The following is a 25,557-nucleotide window of genomic DNA, read 5'->3' on the forward strand; positions in this document are numbered from 1 at the left end:
CCCCCCCCCCCCTCAAGAATCTTATATATTTCAATGAGATCACCTCTCATTCTTCTAAACTCCAGAAAGTATAGGCCCATTCTACTCAACCTCTCTTCATAGGACAACTCTCTCATCCCAGGAATTAATCTAGTGAACTTTCGTTGCACTGCCTCTAAGGCAAGTATATCCTTCATTGTGAAATGAAAGCAGAAGGACTGAGAAGGAAGTGTAAATTAGAGTAAGTGAATTCAATGTCAAATCAGGTACAGAAAGAGAAATAAGGAGGGGGAAAGAAAGATTGGATTATGAGACAAAAAAAGTAAAAAAAATAATTTAAAATTTATTTTGAAGAATTAAAACCTGAATGAATGAGACTTCACACTTGTAATAGTTAATTTTCAATGCCAGAGAGATTGACTGGCAGCAATTAACACTTATCACATTAAAAGTGCACTGAGACTCAAAGAGACAAGCCCTAACTTTGTGGTGAGTTTAGTTCCTTTCTACCTTGCAAATACAGCAACTTCACACCATTCAATGCATTTGAATGGTGAGACAGACGGCAAGATGCCATTTTTGCAAAGGTAACGGTGGAGCGGTGCATCTCTGACAGCATCTTTCAGATTTCACACGTTTAGCCACACATCTGCCCCCCATTAGCCTCACTGTTATTTTGATAGCAAATTCTGGGCCATTGTCTTGGACACTTATAGAGGAAGTCGAGAACAGATGCACATTACGTTAGTCCCAATAATGGTTTTGAAACAGAATTTGCTTAATGCATTGCAGGTTTGCCAAATTCAGAAAAAAAAAACTTGCTAAATATTTTTTTCATTAAGATTCCCAAATTGTAATCCTTTTGTAGTATTTCTGTGCTAAAAATTCACAGGATTAATACTTTCAAACCCAAAACACTTGTATATTTAATCAGTTTTGCTTTCTTTTGTTCTAGTAAAACAGTGGTTGTAGTAATCACACTTGTACCTAATATGACCACAACATATTAAGTGTCACTCCATTTTAGACTCATTGAAAAAGAAAACACAGAATGCAAGCTAGCTTTTTATTCAAAAAGAATTTGTGATTGCACCATTCACCTCCAAAAAAGAGGGTTCTGGCTCTTGAGACTAGTTGAAAAGGACAAATTCAGTGAGAACCCAGCAGTTAAACAGTCACCAAAACAAGGCTGTTGTAGTTTTTCAGAAAGTGGAGAGCTTTGGGGCGCTCGCAGTGCTGAAGCGGCTGCTTGCTTACTCTCTCTGCCCCGGCTTACAGCGCTACCACCCTGCAACACATTGCAACTGAGCACCAGCGCGTCCTGCTCCGGGCTCTCGCCTTATATACCCTGCTAAAAATAGCCTGCCCCAGTCAGACGCGAGGAAAGGGGAGGTCCGCTGGGGGGGTCCCCCCCCCTCCCCCCCTCAGCCAATGAGAGCCGCCCTGACATTCGGCGGCCCGTCAGCCGCCGGCGGAGGCCGCTCCGCCGCATGCGTCGGGGGCTCCCATTGGGCGCCCATGACATCATGGACGTGGCGGGAGGTCGGGACGGTGCGATTGGCCGGGTGAGGGAAGGAGGGGCGGGGTGTAGTGTTTTTGGAAGGAGGGGGCGGGGTTTGCGGCGTGAGGAGATCACGTGGGAGGGCGGGAGGGAAGGGGGGGAAGCAGAGGGGGGAAGGGGGCTGGTCTCTCGGCTTCTGCTGGGTCTCGGCTTCTAGCTCTGCTCTCTCAATAGGGAAGTGAAGCGGGGCCGCGTCTGACGGTATGTACATGTATATGAGTGAGTGAGAGAGAGGGGGGCTCTCACTCTATCTCTTTCTGCTCATTCTGCACAGGCTCTGACTGACGGCTCGCTCGGGGGATACCTTCTGCATCTTCTGTGCAATTGACCCTTTTGTTTTTGCTGAACGATATTTTGGGAGCAAACAGCATTTTCGCTTTTTGAATAATTTTTTTTTTTTTAAAAATATATATATATCTATAAATACAAATATAAACAAGTACAGTCATAGCCAGACAGTATGGACGTTCTACCGAGATGCAGCATTTTCCAAGAGCTTCAGATTGTGCACGATACTGGCTACTTTTCAGGTCTGGCATCACTTGAAGAATACTGGCAGCAGGTGAATATTATAGTTATTTTGAAGGAAGCACTGCTTTTTGTGTCGTGCACAATGACATGCATTTGTGCGAGTCAGTGTCGATTCTTTGGAAATATGAAGTGAACCCACTTCACGCACTTTAATACTCAACGTTATTTATTTTATTGCGTGTATCTCTGAAACGTAATGTTGAACCCGAAAGGAGGGGGGGGGGGAGAATTTGGCTGCACTGTTCTGCGTGAAGCAGATATGTACCAGAGTACTTGTAGCAAACTCCAGTCCTCTGAGTCAAATTTGCCAGTTGCAGCAACTGTCAAATTGCCAAGTATAAAAACTTTAGAACTGTATTGGCTATTGTCAAGTCGCCGAGCCCACCAAACAGAAGTTAGAGTCGCACTGAACGAGCCATTCTGCAATTTCTGCATTTGATGATGAATCGTACTTTTTAAAATATCCTAATCAGGAGACTTGCCAGACATGTCTTGGTGGATTATTCTTATTTACAAACGTAATTGAAAGGAATGTTGTTTGAAGTAGCTTGCTGTAATGTTTCCCTCGAGATAACATAAATTACCATAAGAATAGCAAAAGATAAACCCAGTTCAAATGCTCATCGTGTTTGTCGAGGACCAGAGATGGTTTGAACAGCGTTGAAATGCACGCAAACAGTTTGTTTAAAGCTCCTGCATTGTATAATTGCAAGGTTTTTTTTCCTGTTCTTCAAAAGAAGCTGAAACATTCAGTACGTGATTGAAATTGATCCAAGTAGTTTCCTTCAGGCATTTGGGATTTGGGCAGACAGCCAAGCTCGTCCTCGCCTAGCCTTGAGAGGCATTTTTACTACAACAACCTACAGTTCGGTCTTGTTGCGAATATGTTTACTGGAAGGTTTGGAGGAGGAGATAGGAAGGTAGAACACGACTTCTAATGTTTCGATCAGTGGCTGTGCAATTTCTGCAAAGAAATCTAATGAGATTTTTTTTAAAAATCAGGAACGGTCGACTGTAATAAACTTTCTTACTCTGTAGATGTAATGGCAATTTATGCCCTATTCAATATCGGACCAAGTATTGTGAAATACTAAATGAGGAACATAAATTACCATAATAGCAAAATAAACCCAGTTCAAATGAAAAATGCTCTTTTATGTCACACTTAGATACAGTAATTTAAAGTCGTTTTTGTACAAAAAATTGAAATATCCAATATTAAGCCACATAAACAGCAAAGTGGGAATTTAGTGGTAAAAATTGAATGATCAAATAATTTGAATTTAACAACTTTTAATGAAGAGTCCAAGGTGATAGTTTCCAACTGTAGTCTCACTATTTGAAGCTAACATTACAAATGCAAAACATATCTCGTGTTTATTTGATTTTTTTTCTTTAAGAGCTTCTTGTATTGATTCATCCGCTCTTGTGTGCACGGTTGCTAAATGCTGAGCCAAGCAAGTTGTGGTAAAGGAGAATGAAAAAAAAAGAGGAGGATATCGTTGCTCACGCCATCCTGGCCGTACATTTTTTTTTGTCGGAGAGGAACTCATGTGCAGATGGTAGAAACGTAAAGGAAGTATCCTCTGGGCTGAAGAAATAGCATGATGACTCACATAGCCTTCCCTCATAGTGTTGTTGGCCAGAGATACTCAAGGAGAGAGAGAAAAAAAAATGTTTTGCACTCTGCACTGTGGGACTTCCCAAGAGCATTCCAGAGTAATTTCCTCTCCTGCATCCTGTTGAGCAGCACTTTCCTACATTTTATTTCAAATTGACATTTTATTCAACACACAATGAAGCTGAACCCAGCAAAGGGTTCTCGGTTTGACTAAAGCCAGTGAGATCCACTCCTCGCACTGAGCTTGAAATTCTTTGAAATAGCTGATAGGTCATGTTTCCACACATACAGGAAACTGTGGTTCTCTGGTAGCCTCACCAGCACGTCTGTACTTTGAATCCAGTACAGTATGCGAGTCAGCCTTGCTAAATATGGCTTTCTTTTGTCAGTTATGCCAGGCAGTGGAATACTGACTGAGACTTTTATATGTTTGATCTGCCCCTTATTAATTATTTGCATTGGATCAGGATAACACAACAAAAAATTCTCACTTTTTAAAGACATATGTATTTATTGAAAGTCCAGTGGATTCGTCTTAATGACAAGATAGATGCCACATAGAGGGAAACCCCCATAACGTTTGGCGCAATAATTTAAATTGGTAGTTAGAAACCACAGCGTTGCTGCAACAGCAGTAGATTGTGAATTGAAACTGAATAAGTTCCATAGCTGCTGTAAATAAAGGAATTTAACGTGTGTATGTTTTTAAATATATGCATGATTTTAAGAACGCCATATATTTTTAAATATTTTCAAGCACCTTGGGATATTTTACTACGTTGAAGGTGCTATACAAATGCAAGTTGTTAAAATTATGTAAACAAAACTGGCATGAGAACAGTCAAACGTCAATCCTATGGCTACAGTTATGGTTCCAAAATTGACAACAGAGACCTGGGGAATGTCCTTCGAGAAGCCTTGACCCCTTTAGTAACCCTCACACATTTATTTCTTTCAGACTTGCCTGGAGCTGGAGCGGTACCTTCAAAGTGAGCCCTACGTCTCGGCATCTGATTTTAGATTTGACGGACAGGATGACCTCTTCAGCAAAATCATTATGGCCTGTGGGGACAAGGATGAAAGTGACAAGAAGAATGTGAGCTTATTGGAAGAGGAGACCCAGGAAAGTCAGAACCTGGAGACCAACAGCATGAGCTCCGATGTTAGCAGCGAATCCCTGGACAGCTCTGAGGAACTTTCGCCTACGGTAAACTATACCTCAAATCCCTTAAATACTGTCCTGGTAAACTCTGGAAATGTAAACTCTCCGGTTCTTTCCACTCCACCATCGTCTCCAGAGCTAACCAAGGAGTCTTCTCCTCAGCTGTGGAACAACCTGCAAGCAAACATTCCCGAGCTGAATACACCAGTTAAAAATCGTGGTGGAAATGCTACAAAATCATTGGAAAAATCTAGTCCTGTAAATGGAGAAGCGTCACCTGATGGGAGGAGAAGGGTCCATCAATGTGATTTCAATGGATGTAGGAAAGTTTACACCAAAAGTTCACATCTAAAAGCACATCAACGTACTCACACAGGTTAGTAGATGATTGCATAAGAATGCAACAATTGATGTTGCCTTTTCCTTTATAATAATTTTAATAAAATGTCAGTGAGTGAGTGCTTAGCTAAGCAGCAGTTTCTGTTCTGGTTAGAGGGGAATTCCATCAGACTCTTTGGGCACTTTTGCTATAAGCACTAAATTAAATCTCAACCTATTAAATCCAAACAATTCAAAGCAATGCAGAGCCTCCTTTAAAATGATCAAATCTAATATTGTGTTGTTTTGCATGTGCGTTTAAATGACAGGAATCAACGGTCCAGTAGGCGTACTTTTAAAATGTTGGACCGTCAACTAAAGGACCCACGTCTGAATTCCAGCCTCCATTGACATTCAGATTTGGCAAACCTCTTTCTAGGGAGAATGTCAAGCAGTTAGATGGAGCACTCTGCAGTCGCAGTGTCTTTCACTTGGTTGGTGGGTGAGGGGAATAAAACAATTGTCAACACATCTCCTTTCAGCCATTTATGGATAAAGCAAATTATTTGATATTGCTTAGATCTACTCATAAACCAGCAATCTCATTGTCTGTGGGACTTGTGTAAAAAGGACTGTTCTCCAGCAGCGATTGCACTACATGCAGCGAATGCGTGGGATGTTGCGCCTTGCCAAATCGCTTGCCGTAGTCATGGATCACTATTGATTGTGAGCTCAGGGAAAACTCAGTCGAAAGCCCTGCCTCCCTGCAGACTAAGAAAGTGTGGCAGCATAGGATCTAAAAAGGGGAGGGGAGTATAGGTAAACATCTGAAGCATATTTGCTACACAGCCAAATAACATGTCAGGGTGAAGTTTCACTCTAACATTTGGGCCAGCTTTCAAACCATTTGTGACAACGTGTGTTGCAAATCAGCCGAGTGTCATTTTTATTTTTGCTTCGAAAATGGTACTGCTTAGAAGGACTACTTGAGGTTTTTTTTTGGGGGCGATGAAGCAATCACTCTACCTTCAAATCTATTGATGATCGGATTTTGGTAATCCATACTCCAGATTCTCCCTGTCATTAGTGGATAAACTAGGGTGACCATCCGTCTGGCTTAGGACTGGCCGTTTTTTTTTAAAAATCAACTGTAAAAGAGTACATTTCAAATGGGGAGAGAAATCTTGTGGGATAAGGTGTGTGTGTGTGTGTGTTATGAATAAAGCTATTGTGCTATCTGTTTCTGCTGGCAGAAACAGACTGTATAAATTTTTTTCTCCCTGCACATGAACAGTAGACAACGTGTGAGCAGAGCAATTTATTGCTCCTCCCCCTCAAAATAACCAAATTAGTGATGTACATTCTTAAGATCTGGATAACACAGATACACAGAAAGCCATGTATTATTTGCTTCTGTTAATTTTTTTTGCATGCTGTTACCGTCGAGGATTCTAGGTCCTGCCCCAAACTCTGCCCACTATCCAGTGTCAGATTGGGCAAAATTTGTTTTTAAGATTGACATACCCGAGAGTATAAGTTGTGAATTTTGCCTACCTGAATCACTGTAGCTGTCGTTCCAGCAGTTCGGCAGGCACAGGGGCAAGAGCCTTATTTAAAAATCTAATTCACATCATAAATGTACAACGTAAATGTAACAATGAGTCATACAGATAAAGCTGACGCTTATCAACAGAAGTTAATGTAAACCTAAACTTCGACAAACAACACAGAAAGATGCAACAATATTGAGGGTAATTTTCAAAGTTTCAAAATAAGGGAAGGGGTTGAGTTATGGATTCTGTATGATCCACCCAGAAACAAGCTTATATTGGGACTAAAAAATCAGAACAGTTGGAAATATTACGACAGACCTTAAATACTGCACTCTGATTTCTCAGGAAACATGGCAGTAGGAAGTTTGAGATGATAGTTAAGATTGCAATGCCAAGCCAATCACAGCATTTCTGCACACAGTCCCGATGGCTCTGGCCTGATTGATTTTTTTTCATATAATCTCTTTCCTTGGAATGAGGTTTAATTAATGCTTCATTCTTAATATGTAGTGTAATTGTTGTTTGAAGCAATGTTATTGCATATCTTATTGAATAAAATACAGATATCTATTTGCTTCTCTATAGAACTCTCATACAGTCACACAGTGCCATAGGAGAACCACTCTCTGTTTAAGATTGAGAAAGCAAAGCAGTCAGTAGTTTTGTTGCTGCCAATGGTTTGCCATGTTATTAGCAATCATAAACTGGACATGCTTATTAACATTTTGTGAATAGCCTGTGCGCCAGGCCTTAAATATGAATAGCATTTTAATGTGATTCACTGCACTTGCACTCCTGAAGTAAAAGGTGAAATGGCAAATATCGTGTCAATCAAATGTTTCTGTGATTACAATGTATCATTTAAAAAAAAGTGCCTTCAACAAGATTATTTGTATGACGAGATCAGAATCAATAAACCCAATGACCCCCTTTTGCTTCTTGCTCTCTGTTTCTCTCTCTGTCTCCGTGCGTGTGTGTGTGTGTCTGTCTCTCTTTCTCTCTTTCATCCCCCTCTCTCTCCCTGCCCTCAATCTCTGTATCGCCCCCCTCTCCATCTCTCTTCCTCTATTCCCCCCCCCCCACCCCCACCATCTCTAAGCCTACAGGCAGAAAAGAGAACCAATGTAATGGGAATTGGTAATTATCGGCCAGCTGATTTCTGCAAAATCTCTCAGATATCAAGTGTTAAATGCTAACCAAAATTTCAAAACATATTGGGCTTCAGCTGGATGATATTTGAGATCTAGCAACTCCTGTGTTTTGTCAAATGGCAAGGTATCATGTTAATCTAATACATGTATTCAAACAGAGAAAGGGTGCACATTTCGAAATGCCAGTAGGAATTCTGTTTTGAAAAGATTTCTTTTGGTTAATGTTCCAAATGGTGCAGTTTCTCATAGAATCATAGAAAATAGGAGCAAGAGTAGGCCATTCGGCCCTTCGGGCCTGCTGCGCCATTCAAAATGGTCATGGCTGATCGTCTAACTCAGTACCCTGTTCCCACTTTTTCCCCATATCCCTTGATCCCTTCAGCATTAAGAAATATATCTATCTCCTTCTCATTGCGCAGATTCAAATTACGTTCTGCTGCATAACATGCCGTTATTTTCTCTCCACAGGTGAAAAGCCTTACAGATGTTCATGGGAAGGCTGTGAATGGCGATTTGCACGAAGTGATGAGCTTACAAGGCACTTCAGGAAACACACTGGGGCAAAACCGTTTAAATGCTCTCATTGTGACAGGTACGGACATATAACCAATCACAATGGGTTCAGAGAAAGTAGGCTCAACTCACTCTTGTTAGTGGCTAATTTTGTTGCATTTCAGAGCTGAACAGGAATTCAACACTCTGTGCCACACAACGAGAGGGGTCACATTTGTCTGTTTGATTCCCTGTGCGTTGAGTTCTTAATCTCTTCGGAGAGGTGCTAATATGGAGACTGGGATTCTTCATAGGAGGGAGAAAAGTAGGGAATGCTGCATTACACAAAGGGTCCTAAAATGAGGTTGCGAGGGGTGGGAGGCGGGGCGGGGAAGTGCGGAGAGTAGAAAATATAAAAGAACTTAGAAACAAATTGCTAGTTTTCTTGCCAATCAACACAAAAAAAATGACACAAATGTACAGAAGAGCTATTGTACAAAATGTATTCCCAGGCAAAGCCCTTTCTCCTTCACTCACAATCTTCTCAGCATCATTACAAATTACAGATTGCAGATGTCCGAGGTAACATTGTTGCAGCAATTTCAGCCACTTTTTAAATCACGCTGCTACACTTAAATGAACAAAACACTGAATGTGGAAGTCAGATAAGTTTAAGTTTTTGTATTTTTTTTAATAACAAAATAATTGAAGTGGTTAACACTGCTTTTATTTAAAACTAATTAGAATCATGAAAAAAAGGTGAAACTAAGCCAAGTGGTAAAATTTGTTTGTCTATTTAATACTCTTATTCTTGTGACCAGAGCACTCTTTGCTCACTTGTTTAGGCCTACTCGATTGTTATTCTTAAGGATTGTGGGTAGACATTGGGCCTAATGATCCTTGACCATGTTTACCCATAATTCTTTAAAAACAAAAGCATGTCTTGGCGATTTTGGAGGCCTAAATAAGTGAGTTTGGAGTAATCTGATTACTGGATTGGGAAAGAAGAAAATATCATGGTAATGAATGGAGAGAAATGCAGCCTTGCAGCAAGAAGAATGGTTTAATGCCTTGCAGTCAGTTTTCCGTTTATTCTTCAACCAATTGAATGGTATGGGCTGGCATTGTGCTCAATGTGCAATATAGTTGCACTACTTTTCTTGATTACCCAGGTAGCCTCTTTCAGCTGGGATTGCCGTAGCTGTTAAGGCTACAACCTCCTATTTGGCCAAAGAAGAACTTAAAATGGGGTGAATCAAGCAGCATCTGTTTTTGTTTGCCACCACTGTGGCGGAATGCTTGATCATTGTAAGACACATCTCACATTGGGGCCTGGCCGATTTAAGTGACAAGCAGCCTGAGATTGAAACCTGCAACCTCTTGAATATGATGCATTGCTCTTACTGCATATGTCTTTCATGTACATGTACCACTTATGTTAAACTAATGAATAGTCTTTTAAAAAGAAATCCTGGTTATAGGAGCCAATAAACACTGAACAAATTTTGAATCTGAACCAGTGTAAAATATAGTAGTCAGGTAGATGTGTCACGGTAGAACTAAACTGGGCGTTTTTAAATATATTGTATGGGCGCCCATAGAGGAAAGCCAGAAACTAGAAAATGCATGTTCGTTCTTTTCATCCTTACCAAAGTTATATGACTGAAGCTAATTTCAGTTTACACTGATCTAAGCTGATATTCTTGAAGCGACACACTCTGTTCCCGTAAGAACATCTACCACAGTTTACATCCATTCAGTTTGATTCCAATTTAGTTTTACTCGCCAAAGCACTTTTTAAATAAAAAATAACTTCAAGGTTTGAAATTTTGTATTTACCAAATGTAATTAATTCCTTTTGTGTTTCTTTTGTTCCTTGTCTCCCCACCCCAGGTGTTTTTCCAGGTCTGACCACTTGGCCCTTCACATGAAGAGACACATCTGAAAGTGTCCACAGTAAAAGTCGGTTGGCGATTCAGCTTCACAATTGAACTGCCACACGAGGAGGAACGTATGCTCCAGCCAAAGCATGCCATTTTGCACCCTAACCAGTAGCCTCCAGGACCTTTTTTGTCAGGGTGTTCTCAGAGACTGTTAGTGTGAGATGCAGCATAGCAACTGTGGTGCATGGTGCCTGGAGTATTTCCTGGACGCATACACTGGTACCTAACCTTATGAGTGGTTGCCAAGCCCCTGCTGTGTGCATGTGCACTGAGAACGTTGTTGACTAGGTTGACTGTATGATGAGGAACCAATGATTTTTTCTTGTGGTGAGGTAAGATTGCTTTAAAATGGGCTGGATGAGTGTGTGTGAGAGCGAACGAAAGAGGAATAAAAAGAGAGGGACGTACCTGGAGATGGGATAACCGCCAAATGTCTTCGTTGTTCCATGCCTTAAGGAAGGCGCTGAACCTGGACAGGAGACTGACCCCTTTCCCGTGTGAGAGGAGCTTTTGGTGTCTGGTGCAGCTGATAAATGTGCAATGTGTCGAGTAGCCTTGTTCACTTGCTACAAAAAAGCTAATTTGTAATCCATTGTATAAGCTGTGTATTAAGGATATAACACAACTATAACTTTCATAATAAATAGAAAGGTGTTGCATGATTCTGGGGATTGTACACTTTTCATTCTTTGTAATTGGGGACTGCAATTTGATTCCAATTATGTGCAGTTTAAAAAAAAATCTTGTTGGGCAAATGTTACATAACGTACAGGAAGCCTGGACTTTTTTGGTTGGATACCACTATAGCTTAGCAACTGATTTACTTAAGCAGCTAATTTTGGTCTTTTTTATTTATGCCTGAGGACTAATTTCTGGTTTCTAAATGTTAATGCACTGTTGACATGAAATAATGGTGCCTTATGAAAGTGACCTTGCTACACTTACTGTAGCAATCTCATGTGGGTCACCAGACAGGGGTATGGGTGACTTGGGCTCCATTAAGGCTCCCTATCACATGATCTTGTACTCTATGCCTCTTTCTGTCTTCGACATGGAAACAATAAAAAAAAAGCTTTTCTTTAATCTTCTGAGTACTAAATGCCAATTTTTGTCAACCCAAGTATTAAATATTAGTTCTTTTATTTTTTTATTTTGACTGAATATAATGTATTAAAATGATCTATTGAGTATAGTAATTCCATTAAAGGTGTTTTTTTATATCATAAAAATATATTGATGTGCTGTTAATGGTAACACATTCCTAGTACTCTAAGCATAAAAGATGACCATGACAAATCACTTGGCTGTAAAGCACTGTTAATTCTGAAAAAGCATTTTCACTATAACCCTAATGTAGTAAAGCAGAAGATTTATAATGGTTAACAGTGACATTGGAGAGACTCTAGCACAGGATGAATCAGATAAAGTGGCTTGCTGGGGCCTTTGCTGGCACTAATTTCCTTTTGTTAGCCTGCTGATTCTGCACATTAGATATTGAGCTGTCTAGAGTGCAATATCTTAATTTGACCCATCAATAGATGGCCTGAGATGTATTTCAGCAGACAGCTGAAACGCGATTGCCAGGGGTTGCGAACATGGTCAGAAAGCCATTGTATTTCACAGTCATGAAGGCTGACTGGTGTCAACTTACTGAATTTTAATCATCTGGGTATTTTAAAAACGCACAAAAAAAAATCCTTCAACATCAGGAACTGCTGCTGATTAAATTGTCAGACTCGGTGTGGGCTGGGGTTTGGTGGTGGACAGAAATGCGGTTGGATGGTATTATAATGTTTACACAAACACATGGTTTTGAGGGCAGAGATATACACACCTTCCCTTCTATGCATTTTTATTTGCCAAAACCATAAAGGCAGCTGCTTTTTGAAGACAATTAACGGCATTTTGTAAACTGTGCATGTGTATGCTATGCTCTACCTAGTCGTAACAAGCCACTAAATAAGGATGCCAATGACAGAAAGTAAAAACTTGAATCAGCTTGTGCTTTTTAATGCAATATATAAAAAAAAGGTTGAATTCACTGGAAGAAAAGGTTAGGCCATGTACTATTTTTCTATTAACTTGCCAATGAGCAGTACTCGTACTGTTCTGTGGATAATGGAGCCTTAATGAAACCGTATGACCTTGGCTTGCAATTAAAATTGTTCTTATTATTGATGTTTCACATTTCTTTTTAAAAGCCCTGTTTTCCTCCAAACCTCTTTGTAAAATTTTGTTATTTGAAATCTTTTTACAAGGTTTTATTTGAAATCGTTTTTTGCAAGATTGTTATATTTCTGTATGAATGTATTTTTTATTGTAAAACAATGGAAAATTCTTATCAGAATCTGTCTCTTGTTTCATTTCTTCCTGGTCTCCTTGAAGTTACTTCAGTGTCTTAAGTTTTCTTTTCATATTTATTTGAACTTGAGTCTCCTAAATGACCATCTGTTTATGGCTTTAAGCTTTATAACAGTGTTGCTTGATAACTCAATGTAGAGAGGGCCACATTCCCAAGAAATGTCTTACTCATGGAGCACTTGTGGAATTCTATAACAAACAGCACAATGGAGTGATAGGATGTGGGTTTGTGTCCATGATTCCTCACAGAGTGAGCTCCTGATTATCAATCATGTAACTGTGAGAGTTTCCCTAGAGGAAGTGAAAAACAAGTATAGGACAATTTGTTCTAATTTACCAGGGCTGTTTCACTTGCTGAATGGAAACTGAGGTAATTCCCTTTCTTCTCTGGCTGGAGAACAAGAAAAGGAGCAGGAACAGTTCAAAATTCCAGCCCAGTCAACATCCCGCACCCGGGCAGGCCATGACTGGTGGTGCATGAATCAGCAAGTTTGCCGAGGGCCACAAGTGAAAGGAGGTAGCTCTAAATGGCTCCCAGGCCGTATTATGAATGCCACTGCTTTATGTTGACACATTTGAATCTGAGAGCTCCACCCACAATATATGGAATCCACTTAATGAAAAAGCAGGTATGGCCAGAACAAATCAGCACTTTTGAAGCCCAATTGTATATGATGTTTTAATGCTGTCAGAATTTTTTTTAAACTTACTTCAGTGATGCTGTCTATAGTAATCAGTCCGGATGCATTTGGTTATACTTCTTTTCATTGCTGACTTGTTCTGAGATATTTTGGTCATTTCAGCAAGTTAGTTTTAAGTATTTTTCAGACTGGAGGGAAGTATACAGTGGTATTCCCCAGGGGTCAGTATTAGGACCACTGCTCTTTTTGATATAAATGACCTGGACTTGGGTGTAGAGAATATAATTTCAAAGTTTGTGGATGTCACGAAACTCAGAAATGTAAACAATGTGGAGGATAGTACAGACTTCAGGAGGACATAGACTGGTGAAATGGGCAGACACATGACCGATGAAATTTAATACAGAGAAGTGTGAAGTGATGCATTTTGTTAGGAAGAATGAAGACAGGCAATCTAAACTAAATGGTACAATTTTAAAGGGGGTGCAGGAACAGAGAGACCTGGGGGTGCACGTACATAAATCTTTGAAGGTGGCGGGACAAGTTGAGAAAGCTGTTTTTTAAAAAAATGGGATCCTGGGATTTATTAATAGAGGTATAGAGTACAAAAGCAAGGAAGTCATGCTAAACTTTTAGGCCTCAGCTGGAGTAGTGTGTTGAATTCTGGGCACCACACTTTAGGAAGGATGCCAAGGCCTTAAGAGAGGGTGCAGTAGAGATTTACTAGAATGATGCCAGGGATAAGGGACTTCAGTTAAGTGGTGAGTTTGGAGAATCTGGGGTTGCTCTCCTTAGAAGAGAGGGTTAAGGGGTGATTTGATAGAGGTGTTCAAAATCATTAACGGCTTTGATAGAGTAAATAAAGAGAAACCGTTTCCAGAGGGAGAAGGGTCATTAACCAGAGGACACAGATTTAAGGTGATTGGCAAAAGAGCCAGAGGTTACATGAGGAAACTTTTTAATGCAGCGAGTTGTAATGATCTGGAATGCACTGCCTGAAAGGGTGGAGGAAACAGATTTAATAGTAACTTTCAAAAGTGAATTAGATAAATACTTAAGGAAAAACATTTACAGGGCTATGGGAAAAGAGGAGGGGAACGGGACTAATTGGATAGCTCTTTAAAAGACCCGGCACAGGCACAATAGGCCAAATGGCCTCCTCCTGTGTTGTACCTACTATGATACTATGAAGTGCCTACATAATGCAATCTTGATAGATTTACATAATATAATGTGTAATGAAACAAATGACAGATGAAAAGCAGAATCCATGGAATAATGTTGAGACCAGCATATCTGGTTTAAACTCCTTTCTCTTCTCATTAGGTATTCACTGGCCTTGTTCTGTTTTAATACTCAGCAATTAAACCACCACAGGTTTTAAGATTATTATTTGCCTCTTGGTAATTGTGGCATTAACTTTCCCCAACCCTAAAAACTTTAACCAGTGAAAATTTAATTCAAAAAGGGAATACAATATAATGCGATGAAAGACTTAAAAAACTAGGATTTTATTCACTGCAACAGAGAAGATCAAGAGGAAATCTAATGGAAATGTTTAAAATTATGAAACGGTTTGAGAGGTAAATCTTGAAAAAAATATTTCCACTGGTCAGAAACAAGGGGACAGAAACTGAAAGATTAGTACTAGAAGTGTACGAGAGAAGTTTAAAAAACTTTTTCACATAGAGTTACAAAAATATGGAAACCATTTCTGCTGTTAATCACAATATATGTGAAAGAGTGATGGAAGCAGATTCAATAGTAACTCTAAAAAGGGAACTGGATATATACTTGAAGAGGAAACATTTTCAGGGCTATAAGGAAAGACTAGGGGAGTGGAACTAATTGGATAGCTCTTTCAAATAGCCTGCACAGGCACTATGGGCTGAATAGCCTCCTTCTGTGCTCTATCATTCTAAGTTGTATCATTCTATGATATAAGAAGGAATTAGGTAAACATATAAAGAGGAAAAATATTAAAGGCTGGTGGAAAGAGCAGGGAAATGGAATTTGAGTAGAGAGCTCCGATATCAGCCAGCAAAGGGACATGGGCCAAATGGTTTCTCTTCTGCACTGAAATCTTCGATTCTATGAATACAACTTGGGTTGAGAAAGAGTTACAACTGTCCATGAAATATTGGATGTAGTAAGGAAGAGGGGGAATGAACCATGAAGATTGGTGATGGAGAGCAAACATATTAATGTTATTTGCAACATTTCTCATTTCTCTGTTCAAGATGGATGGTATCTTGCCTCTGGCGAGCTGGTGGCTGGATTTTATTTTGAGACCTGAACATAATTTGGATTTCAGGATTATTATATGTAGTTACAAAATGTAGGAATTTATGGTGGCAGACTCTTAAGTACTTCTTCTGTACATTCTTAATGTGGCTTCTTATCTACGGTTCTCCCCACAATACATTCTATATATTTTAAAAACAGCCACAATGCTGTGAATTGAATTCTTTGTCTCTGCTAAATGGATTTTCAATGCAGAGGGATGTGTCTGATGAAAGGCAGATCACATGCCTTAATAAAGAACAAGAAGGTCCCCTTGCAAACACTAGTCCTCATTAGAGCTTGATTCATAAGAACTTAAGAACATAAGAAATAGAAACAGGAGTAGGCCACATGGCCCCTCGAGTGTGCACCGCCATTCAATCAGATCATGGCTGATCTTCGACCTCAACTCCACTTTCCCGCCCAATCCCCATATCCCATGTTTCCCCTAGAGTCCAGAAATCTGTCTATCTCAGCCTTGAATATATTCAATGACTCAGCATCCACAGCTTCCTGGGGTAGAGAATTTCAAAGATTCACAACCATCCGAGTGAAGAAATTCCTCCTCATCTCACTCTTAAATGGCCGACCCCTTATCCTGCGACTATGCCCCATAGTACTAGACTCTCCAGCCATGGGAAACAACCTCTCAGCATCTACCCTGACAGGCCCACTCATAATCTTACATGTTTCAACTAGATCACCTCTCATTCTTCTAAACTCCAGAGAGTATGGGCCCATTCTACTCAATCTTGCCTCATAGGACAATCCTCTTATTCCAGGAATCAATCTAGTGAACCTTTGCTGCATTGCCTCTAAGGCAATTATATCTTCCTTAGATAAGGAGATCAAAACTGTACACAGTACGCCAGATGAGGTCCCACCAAAGCCCTGTACAATTGTAGTAAGACTTCCTTACTCTTGTATTCCAACCCCCTTGCAATAAAGACCAGTGTTCCATTTGCTTTCCTAATTGTTTGTTGTACCTGCATGCTAACTTTTTGTGTTTCTTGTACGAGGTCACCCATGTTTCTCTGAACACCAACATTTAATAGTTTGTTACCATTTTAAAAATATTCTGTTTTTCTGTTCTTCCTACCAAAGTGAATAACCTCACATTTCCCCACATTATACTCCATCTGCCACCTTCTTGCCCACTCACTTACTCTGTCTATATCCCTTTGCAGACTCTTTGTGTCGTCCTCACAGCTTACTTTCTCACCTAGCTTTGTATCATCAACAAACCTGGATACATTACACTCGGTCCCTTCATCTGAGTCATTAATGTAGATTGTAAATAGCTGAGGCCCAAGCACTAAACCCTGTGGCACCCCACTAATTACAGCCTGGCAACCTGAAAATGACCCGTTTATCCCTACTCTCGTTTCTGTCCGTTAACCAATCCTCTATCCATGCTAATATATTACCCCTAACCCCATGAGCCCTTACCTTGTGTAACAACCTTTTATGTGGCACCTTATCGAATGCCTTTTGAAAATCCAAATATACTACATCCACTGGTTCCCCTTTATCTACCCTGTTAGTTACATCCTCAAAAAACTCCAATAGATTTGTCAAACACAATTTCCCTTTCATAAAACCATGTTGACTCTGCTGAATCATATTATGATTTGCTAAGTGCCCTGTTACCAATTCCTTAATAATGGATTCCACCATTTTCCAGACGACTGATGTCAGGCTAACTGGCCTGTAGTTCCCTGTTTTCTCTCTCCCTCCTTTCTTGAATAGTGGGGTCACATTTGCTACCTTCCAATCCACTGGGACCGTTCTAGAATCTAGGAAATTTTGAAAAATCATAACCAATGCATCCACTATCTCTGCAGCCACCTCTTTTAGAACCTTCTGATGTAGGCCATCAGGTCCAGGGGATTTATCAGCTTTTAGTCCCATTAGTTTCTCCAGTACTTTTTCTCTACTGATATTAATTACATTAAGTTCCTCACTCTCATTAGGCCTGGGTTCCCTATTATTTCTGTTATGTTTTTTGTGTCTTGTGAAGACAGATACAAAATATTTGTTTAACTCATCTGCCATTTCCTGATTCCCCGTTATAATTTCTCATGTCTCAGCCTCTAAGGGACCAATGTTTACTTTTGCTACTCTCTTCCTTTTTAATACTTATAGAAGCTCTTACAATCCGTTTTTATATTTCTTGCTAGTTTACTTTCACATTCTATTTTCTTTCTTTTTATCATTTTTTTCTGGTCCTTTGCTGGTTTCTAAAACTCTCCTAATCCTCAGATTTACTACTCTTCTTGGCAACATTTTAGGCCTTTTCTTTTAATCTAATACTATCCTTAACTTCTTTAGTTAGCCACGGGTGGATCACTTTTCCTGTGGATTATTTCTCAATGGGATGTATATTTGTTGAGAATATTGAAATATTTCTTTAAATGTTTGCCATTGCTTTTCAACCGTCATACCCTTTAATTTAATTTCCCAATCTACCTTAGCCAACTCGCCCCTCATACCTATGTAATTGGCTTTATTTAAGTTTAAGACTCTAGTTTCTGACTTACGTATGTCACTCTCAAACTCAATGTGAAATTCTATCATATTATGATCACTCTTCCCCAGAGGATCTCTTACTGTGAGATTACTAATTAACCCTGTCTCATTACATAATACAAGATCTAAAGTAGCCTGTTCCCTGGTCGGTACCATGACATATTGCTGTAGGAAACCATCTCGAATGCATTCCATGAACTCGTCCTCCAAACTACCTTTACCAATTTGATTTGCCCAGTCTGTATGTAGATTAAAGTCCCCTGTATTACCTTTGTTACAAGCTCCTATTATTTCATGATGTGGAGATGCCGGTGATGGACTGGGGTGGACAAATGTAAGGAGTCGCACAACACCAGGTTATAGTCCAACACCTGACGAAGGAGCAAAGCTCCGAAAGCTTGTGATTTCAAATAAAGCTGTTGGACTTTAACCTGGTGTTGTGCGACTCCTTACATCTATTATTTCATGATTACTACTCTGTCCAATGGTATTGCTACTATTAGGGGGCCTATAAACTACTCCCACCTGTGTTTTCTGCCTCTTGTTATTTCTTATTTCCACCCATACTGATTCTACTTCCTGATCTTCTGACCCAAGATCCTTTCTCACCACTCTCCTTACGTCATCCTTTATCATTGGGGCTACATCCCCCCCTCCCCCTTTCCAATCTGACTATCTTTTCTAATCATCATGTACCCTGGAATATTTCGTTCCAAACCTTTTAAAAATCCCAAGAATGTACAATGTTTAGAAAGTCACTCGCCACTGGGCCCAACAAGTCCATCCACTCACTTCAGCATATCTTTAAATCCCTTCTCTCTCCAAAATTTCATCTGTTAATACCTCCAAACAGTCAGAGCCTCTTCTGATTTTGTTTTGCACCAAAAGTTATGTATTAGAGAAGCCACATTTTCTCTCTTGGAATCACTATTAACAGTGATTCAGACTGTCATAAAAATTACTTCACATCAGAAAGTATGGAAATGGCATTCTCCTGTTCAGAACAATCCACATTGTTGAGTTCCACAGCACTCTGAGTTATTCACTATCAATATTGTTGAGCTCTTGCCAATTGTTCATTTGACTCCCATCTGAATGTACCAGTAAGCCAACTTGGACTTGACCCCAACCTAGAATAGGTCTGGGTGGACACTTCTGAGAAACAGTATCGGTAATGCTGTTCTGACCCCTGTTTGAAATGCTAAGCTCGTTGCATAAGACTCTCCATTGTAATATAGTACTTGAAGAAGTTCACTAGCCTGTAATTAGAACCTCCTTGCAGATGTCTTAGTGAGCTTTCCAGCACTTTACTGGAAATGATGAAAGGAGTCTCGGAAGCAACACTGGAAATCCTAGCAGACATAAGAATACTATTCGCTCTATACTGAATGAAGGCAAGCTTTGGAGCTGGTATTTCCCTTTGTCATTATACCAAAGCAATAAGTAGAGAAATCTTTGGAGAAAGTTCAACTGAACTTGACACAAACATTATACCTTATTGTTGAATACTATTTTTAATAGTTTTTTAGGTGTTTGTTATCATTCCAACTTCAAACAGATTGTGATTTTGCTACAAAATCAGACTAAGCAAGTCTCCTGAATGTTTAATAATAACTGTCACCCTACCCTTGGCCATTTTAAAATTGCCATTTAGCTTAGTATCTCATAGCAATATAGGAAAGTATGGGACTGGATAAGACTCCGCAGTCCAAATGGCCAGTCCCAAGAACTAATACCACTCAATCACCCACTCCCTCAACTACCTATCCAAGCCCCTTAAAATGTTTCCAACCAAGGGAGGCAGATTCACCGTCCTCTGCATAAAGTAGTTAAATCCAAACTGTCTGTGCACCTTCCCTCTTCTAAGCTTGAGCTTGAATCCCCAATTTGAGAGTTTTTGTCAATCTCAGTAAACAATCTCACACTGGGGCAGAAATCGCTCGCGAAATAACGGTGAGCTCAACAGCTCTCTCTGTTGTTAGTGGCGAAATGGAGGAGCAGGTTCCAGTGTTCGCACATGTGCAGTGAAACCCGGAAATCCGGAACTGGTTCGCCGGTGATATGACAGCTTTGAATTAAAGGGACATCGCCCGCTGCAATCAGGGAAATCATTGAAAAAGTGCAAACTTGCTTATCTGTCCAGCTGGTAAGTAACTAATTATGCCACCAAACAGGTATGCTTAAAAATACAGGTCTAAATTAAGTCTTAATAACAGTCAAACTACTCAAAATTAACTTTTAAAAATGTGCAGTCTCATTACTCCTTATTTTAATAGTTTTTGGTCATTAAAATTTTTTTTAAAAATTAAAACTTTTTTTACTTTTCCCTTCTGTCTCCTTTATTTAATTCAATTATTTCTTACCCTCATTTTTTTCACTCTCTATAACTGTTTTTAAATTGATTTTAATGTTGTACCTTTCACTTCCTGGTTTAACAATTCAAGCCTGCAGAGGCAGTGAACGCAGTGTGTTAAAAATGCTGCGATATGATTGGTCGAGGGGAGAGCTCGATCCTCTCGTTTCTCCCAGGGTCCTAGCTTCACTTGAACTGACGCTGGGCTCTTCTCTGCTTCCTATTCGAGGAAGTGGCCAACGAAAAGACCGCGGTGAGTTAATGAGTTAGAATAAATCTATGGAGCGGCGAGCCACTCTGAGCAATTTCTGCCTCATGATCAGGGTCCGATTTATCTATTCCCTCAAGAATTTTAAATACATGAATAATATCTCCTCTGAGCCTTTTCTTTTCCAAAGTAAACAATCCCAGTCTCTTCAATGTTTCCTTATAGCTCAGATGCCTTAAGCTGGGTATCCTTTTTCTACACAGCCTCCAATGTCTGGATATCCATGATGTAGTACAGTGGCCTGCTTTGTACACAATATACCAGTACCTTGTACAGACCATCACTTCCTAGGATTTGTGCTCTATCCCTTTGGCTATATATCCCAAGATCTGGTTGGCTTTCTTTACTGTTGCCACACATTGTGCTATCCACCAATACCTCCAGATGACCCCACAAGATTGTGTCCTGTTGTCTAGAGCCCTTTAGTTTATATTCCCACTGTTTAGTTCCCTTCCCTACATTAAATGCCGCTTGCCAGTCATCAGCCTCTGAGTCAGAAGGTCGTGGGTTCAAGCCCACTCCAGAGACTTGAGCACATCATCCAGGCTGACACTGAGGGAGTACTGCACTGTCGGAGATTCAGTCCATCGGATGAAACGTTAAACTGGCGTCCTGTCTATCCTCTCAGGAGGATGTAAAACATCCCGTGGCACTATTTAAAGAGAAGTAGAGTTCTCCTTATAAGAAAGAATTGTTTCTCTTTGTTTTTGCATTTTATATTCGATACATATAGTAGTGAGCTTGGGGAAGATTGGAAACAAGTGATATTGCAGTCCCTGACTGCAGTCTGAAAACCTGTCAGTTTTCACTTTAAAAATAACTTAACATTTCTTAACATATGGTTAACGTTTCATCATGAGGGTCATTCTCTCTTTGAGCTTTTGGGTACTGCCTAGGCTCTAAAGGCTTTAAAGTTTCATTTAAAATGAAAGTAGCTACAAACCTTTTCCTAGGCCTTGTACGAAGCCTAAATTAAATCTAAAGGCATTGACTGTGGAATTATATAATTATTTAATCTTAGTGGAAATATTGCATTGTGTTGAAAGAAGTGCACACGGAATAATGGGCGGTTAGAGGTATATTATGCAGGAGCCTGCAATTATGAAATATCTGTGGTGAATTTATTTTTGAATAATATACATGTTTCTTTTGAGCGTGGCTCAATATTAAAAGCTTGGCATAGTTGAACTTACCTTATACAGTCTATTTTTAACTTTTTGTTAAAAATAAACACCTGGGCCCAAATATCTGTGGTGGTTTGGCTGGTTTTGTCGTAATACCAGCAGGAAACAAACAGAACCCATCAGGAAATAGCAGGGAGCAAATCTCTGCTGCTTCTGGGATTTTCCTGCGAGGCTCATATGGGACGGAACCTCTATCTGTCCCTTACAAGGTAAATGGCAGAAGGGCGGGGCCAAGTGCAGGGGCTCCCAACGTCGAGAGTTCGTGCTTCTTTGACTCATTCTGAACTTGGCGTTGTATTGGAGGCTAGAATGCCTAGTTTGATGAGGCATATTGGCCTATATACGGGTAGTAGTGGGCCCTACCGAGAGGGAATCATAGCAAAAGAAGGAGGCCATTCGGTCCATCATGCCTGTGCTATCTCTTTGAAAATGCTATCCAATTAGTCCTACTCCTGTGCTCTTTCCCCATGGCCCAGCAAATTTTTCCTTTTCAAGTGTTTATCCAATTCCCTTTTGAAAGTTACTATTGAATCTGTTTCCACAAACCCTTCAGGCAGTGCATTCCAGATCATAACAAATTCTCCATAAAACAATTTCTCCTCATCTCCCCTCTGGTTCTTTTGCCAATTACCTTACGCTGGAGGGGGAGTCCAGGCTAAGGAAACAACTTGGACTCCTGAAGAATGCTCTGATTTTTTAAAAATCAAGATTGGCTGTCTTACACGGGCGGGGTGGGGGGGTGGGGAGGCAGGGCATGGAGGTGGGCTAGTGGAAATCTACAAGGGGTCTGGGGAGCACGTGAGCCTTTAGGTACCAAATTTTCTGGCTGCTGGCACCAGAGATGCCCCCATATGCCCAATGCAAAATAGGTGCCCTCTCCCCACCCCCCACCTTTGACCCGACGAACTCCAGCAGGATCAGCACTGGAGGGCAATGGCAGGGGTCATTCCAGTGTAACCACCCGGATCATGTCCTGAGGATTTTCGGGATCCCTCTTTCTTTCTTTCCAGGACCAATTCCGTGCTCCCAAAGAGGAGGGTGATCCGGAAACGATCCTTGGTCTGATTTTTCCTACTTCTCTAGGGGAAATGGCAGTTTCTGTATTGTTCCCTCTCCCTTTCTCATGGTGACATGCCTAAGGTTAGGGAATCAATGAAGTAGAAAGACGGAACCCTTATCATCAAACTGCACCAGTGGTCCAAAATACTATTTGGACTAAACTTTCTTAAATAGTGTCTAACACTGCATTGCACACCCGGGTAATTTGTTAAGCAGCGGATGTGCAATTTCAGAGCTTCAAAGATACAGAAAAGAGCATTGTGTGCACTCATTTCAGTGTATAATTCAATAAATAGTATATTGCAGCTGTCTACTTAGCAGTATCTCTACCACTCCAAAGTCAGACCAAGTACAAAGAGAAGACTGGCTGGATGATTTTAAATTCATGGAAGTGACCTAAAATTGTCAAGGAGATTGGTTGGAAGGGAAGGCTGCATTAAATGACTATATACCATACATGAATCAAACTTTCCTCGCAATCCACAAACATGACAATCTACACAAAGATACAGCTGCAGACTTTCCGATAAATACATTTAAAAAAATAAATGGTAAGAATTGTGATCCGATCGGGAAACTAGGATTCCACTGTTTAGGGAAAAGCAACTTGATGAAAATGATGAAGTGCAAGTCTAATTTAATTTACTCAGTTGTCCCTTACTGTTCCTGTTAACGGGAATTCTTCGAATAGTCAGACAATCCATCGTACTTGCTAAACAGTGGGAAGGATAGATGTACCACTGACTGGAAACATTTGAATTCATGCCATTGAAGTAATCAGCCAAGACAGACAGCAGCATTAATCCAAGCACTGCGTGCTCGAAGATGTAAAAGGATCTATACTCTTGGTTGTGTCGCTGCTGTCTGTTCCCTCCTCTGCATTTGCCAGGTTCTTTATTAGAATATAAATGAATCATCTGTCGATTGATTAGCTGATGCAGGTACTATTTATTGTGGAACCCGGCCATACAGATCAGCAAGGTTCCATGTTTGATCACCAGTATGTGCGGCGTTAAGTGACCACAGCTAGGGTGGCAGCGGGCACTGAAATTCTTCTGAATGCCCTTGGGCTAGGGATGAGGTAAATTTAAAAAATCAGCCAGTGTTCCTGGTCCTGATCACATTTTAGTGATCTCTGCTGGGAAGTATCAGTGTGTGGAGTTTAAGTGAGCACAGTGATGCACCTGATAGCTGAATTGCCTGCAGATGTTCACTGTCTAGGTTTACACATGAAGAATGACCGCTTGGGTAAGTGACCAGTGCCCTTGGAACTGTATCCCAGTATGAGTCCGCGTCTTCACCGCAGAAGAGGATGAAACTGGAGGCAACAAGAGATGGACGATTTTGAATGCTTTTACGGCATGTTCAGATCATTTAATTCAACCAGTTTGTAAAGATTCTGCACTTTGTATTTGGGTCGAATAATTCTACCCCATCATCCAACTCAATGGCAGCTGTCAAAGCCACAGTATTTTCAGCTGAAACAAGTTGTGCCCTTGTTGGGTGAGACTAGGCTGGCCTGATGACTTGAAGTGCAGCTGAGTCAACAACCAGAAAAGCTCACCAAGTGAAGGCCAAAGGGAGCTGGGGACTGAATGTATGCATCCCTATTTCCCTCAACTGTTGCCGCTGCCAGTCTACTCCATACGTATGTTAACAATACGTCCAATCCCTTGGCCTCTGGCCTTCTGTGCATCCACTTCCTCCCCTCCCCCCTCACCACTAGAGGCAGAGGCCTTAGCCATTTCGACCCTGCTCTCTGGAATTCCTTCCCTAAACCCCTGCACCTCTGTATTTCTCGCCATGCCTCCTTAAAACCCACCACTTTGACCAAGCTTCCCACCACCTCTCCCCACAAAGGGCTCGGCGTCTGATCCTCTCTTCTTTTGTGAAGCATCTTGGAATGTTGTTCGATGTTAAAAGCAGGTTGTTGTTATTTTTAACTGGGGTTCCAAACCATGTATGTTTTCAGCTGGCCTTTAGATTTCTATTTTATGGGAGCTGAACATCGTAATTGACACTGTCAGTGGTAGGTTTTCTGATATAAAGATCATCACATTCTGCCACTTAAAAATATAGAATTTAATAAAACAACAATAACTTGCATTTGCATTTATATAGCACCTTTAATTCCCTCCCTAAGCCCCTCCATATCTCTGTGACCTCCTCCGGCCCTAGAACCCTCCGAGATCTCCCCTCTCCTCCAATTCTGGCCGTTTGAAAATCAGAGATGCGCATCGCTCCACCATTGGTGGCCGTGCCTTCAGCTGCCAAGCCCTAAGCTCTGGAATTCCCTCCCTAAACCTCTCTTCCTCTCTCTCCTCCTTTAAGACACTCCTTAATACCTATCTCTATGACCAAGCTTTTGGTCACCTGTCTTAATATCTCTTTATGTTGCTGGGTGTTTGACAACGCTCCTGTGAAGCACCTTGGGATGTTTTACCATGTTAAAGGTGCCATGCAAATTGTTGTTGTTTAATGTGAAATAAAAAGTTCCAAGCTGCTTCACAGAGGTGTAATCAGACAAAAAAGGACCCCAGGCCAAAGAAGGAGTTATTAGGAGGGATA

General features: G+C 40.6%; 1 protein-coding gene across 2 annotated transcripts; it reads left to right on the forward strand.

The window, feature by feature from the left end:
- The first annotated feature begins 1,747 nt into the window (after window positions 1–1,747).
- Window positions 1,748–12,658, forward strand: klf6a (Kruppel like factor 6a). Of its 2 annotated transcripts, none has more exons than XM_068007774.1 (4): window positions 1,748–2,102; window positions 4,651–5,230; window positions 8,345–8,468; window positions 10,262–12,658. In XM_068007774.1, exons 1-4 carry the CDS (start codon window positions 2,001–2,003, stop codon window positions 10,311–10,313), a joined length of 858 nt encoding a protein of 285 aa, XP_067863875.1. In that variant the 5' UTR covers window positions 1,748–2,000; the 3' UTR covers window positions 10,314–12,658. The 2 variants fall into 2 exon arrangements, with proteins under 2 accessions (XP_067863875.1, XP_067863883.1); XM_068007782.1 differs by lacking the exon at window positions 1,748–2,102 and adding an exon at window positions 2,925–2,991.
- Window positions 12,659–25,557: the final 12,899 nt, after the last annotated feature.

This window comes from Heptranchias perlo, chromosome 2 (genome assembly GCF_035084215.1).
Source record: "Heptranchias perlo isolate sHepPer1 chromosome 2, sHepPer1.hap1, whole genome shotgun sequence".
NCBI lineage: Eukaryota > Metazoa > Chordata > Chondrichthyes > Hexanchiformes > Hexanchidae > Heptranchias > Heptranchias perlo.

Bases quoted from the DNA above. Each gene is read 5' to 3' on its own strand.
- klf6a (XM_068007774.1), top strand. From the start codon at position 2,001: ATGGACGTTCTACCGAGATGCAGCATTTTCCAAGAGCTTCAGATTGTG. The intron at 2,103-4,650 runs GTGAATATTATA...TATTTCTTTCAG, and splicing joins TTGAAGAATACTGGCAGCAG to ACTTGCCTGGAGCTGGAGCG. The intron at 8,469-10,261 runs GTACGGACATAT...TCCCCACCCCAG, and splicing joins AAATGCTCTCATTGTGACAG to GTGTTTTTCCAGGTCTGACC.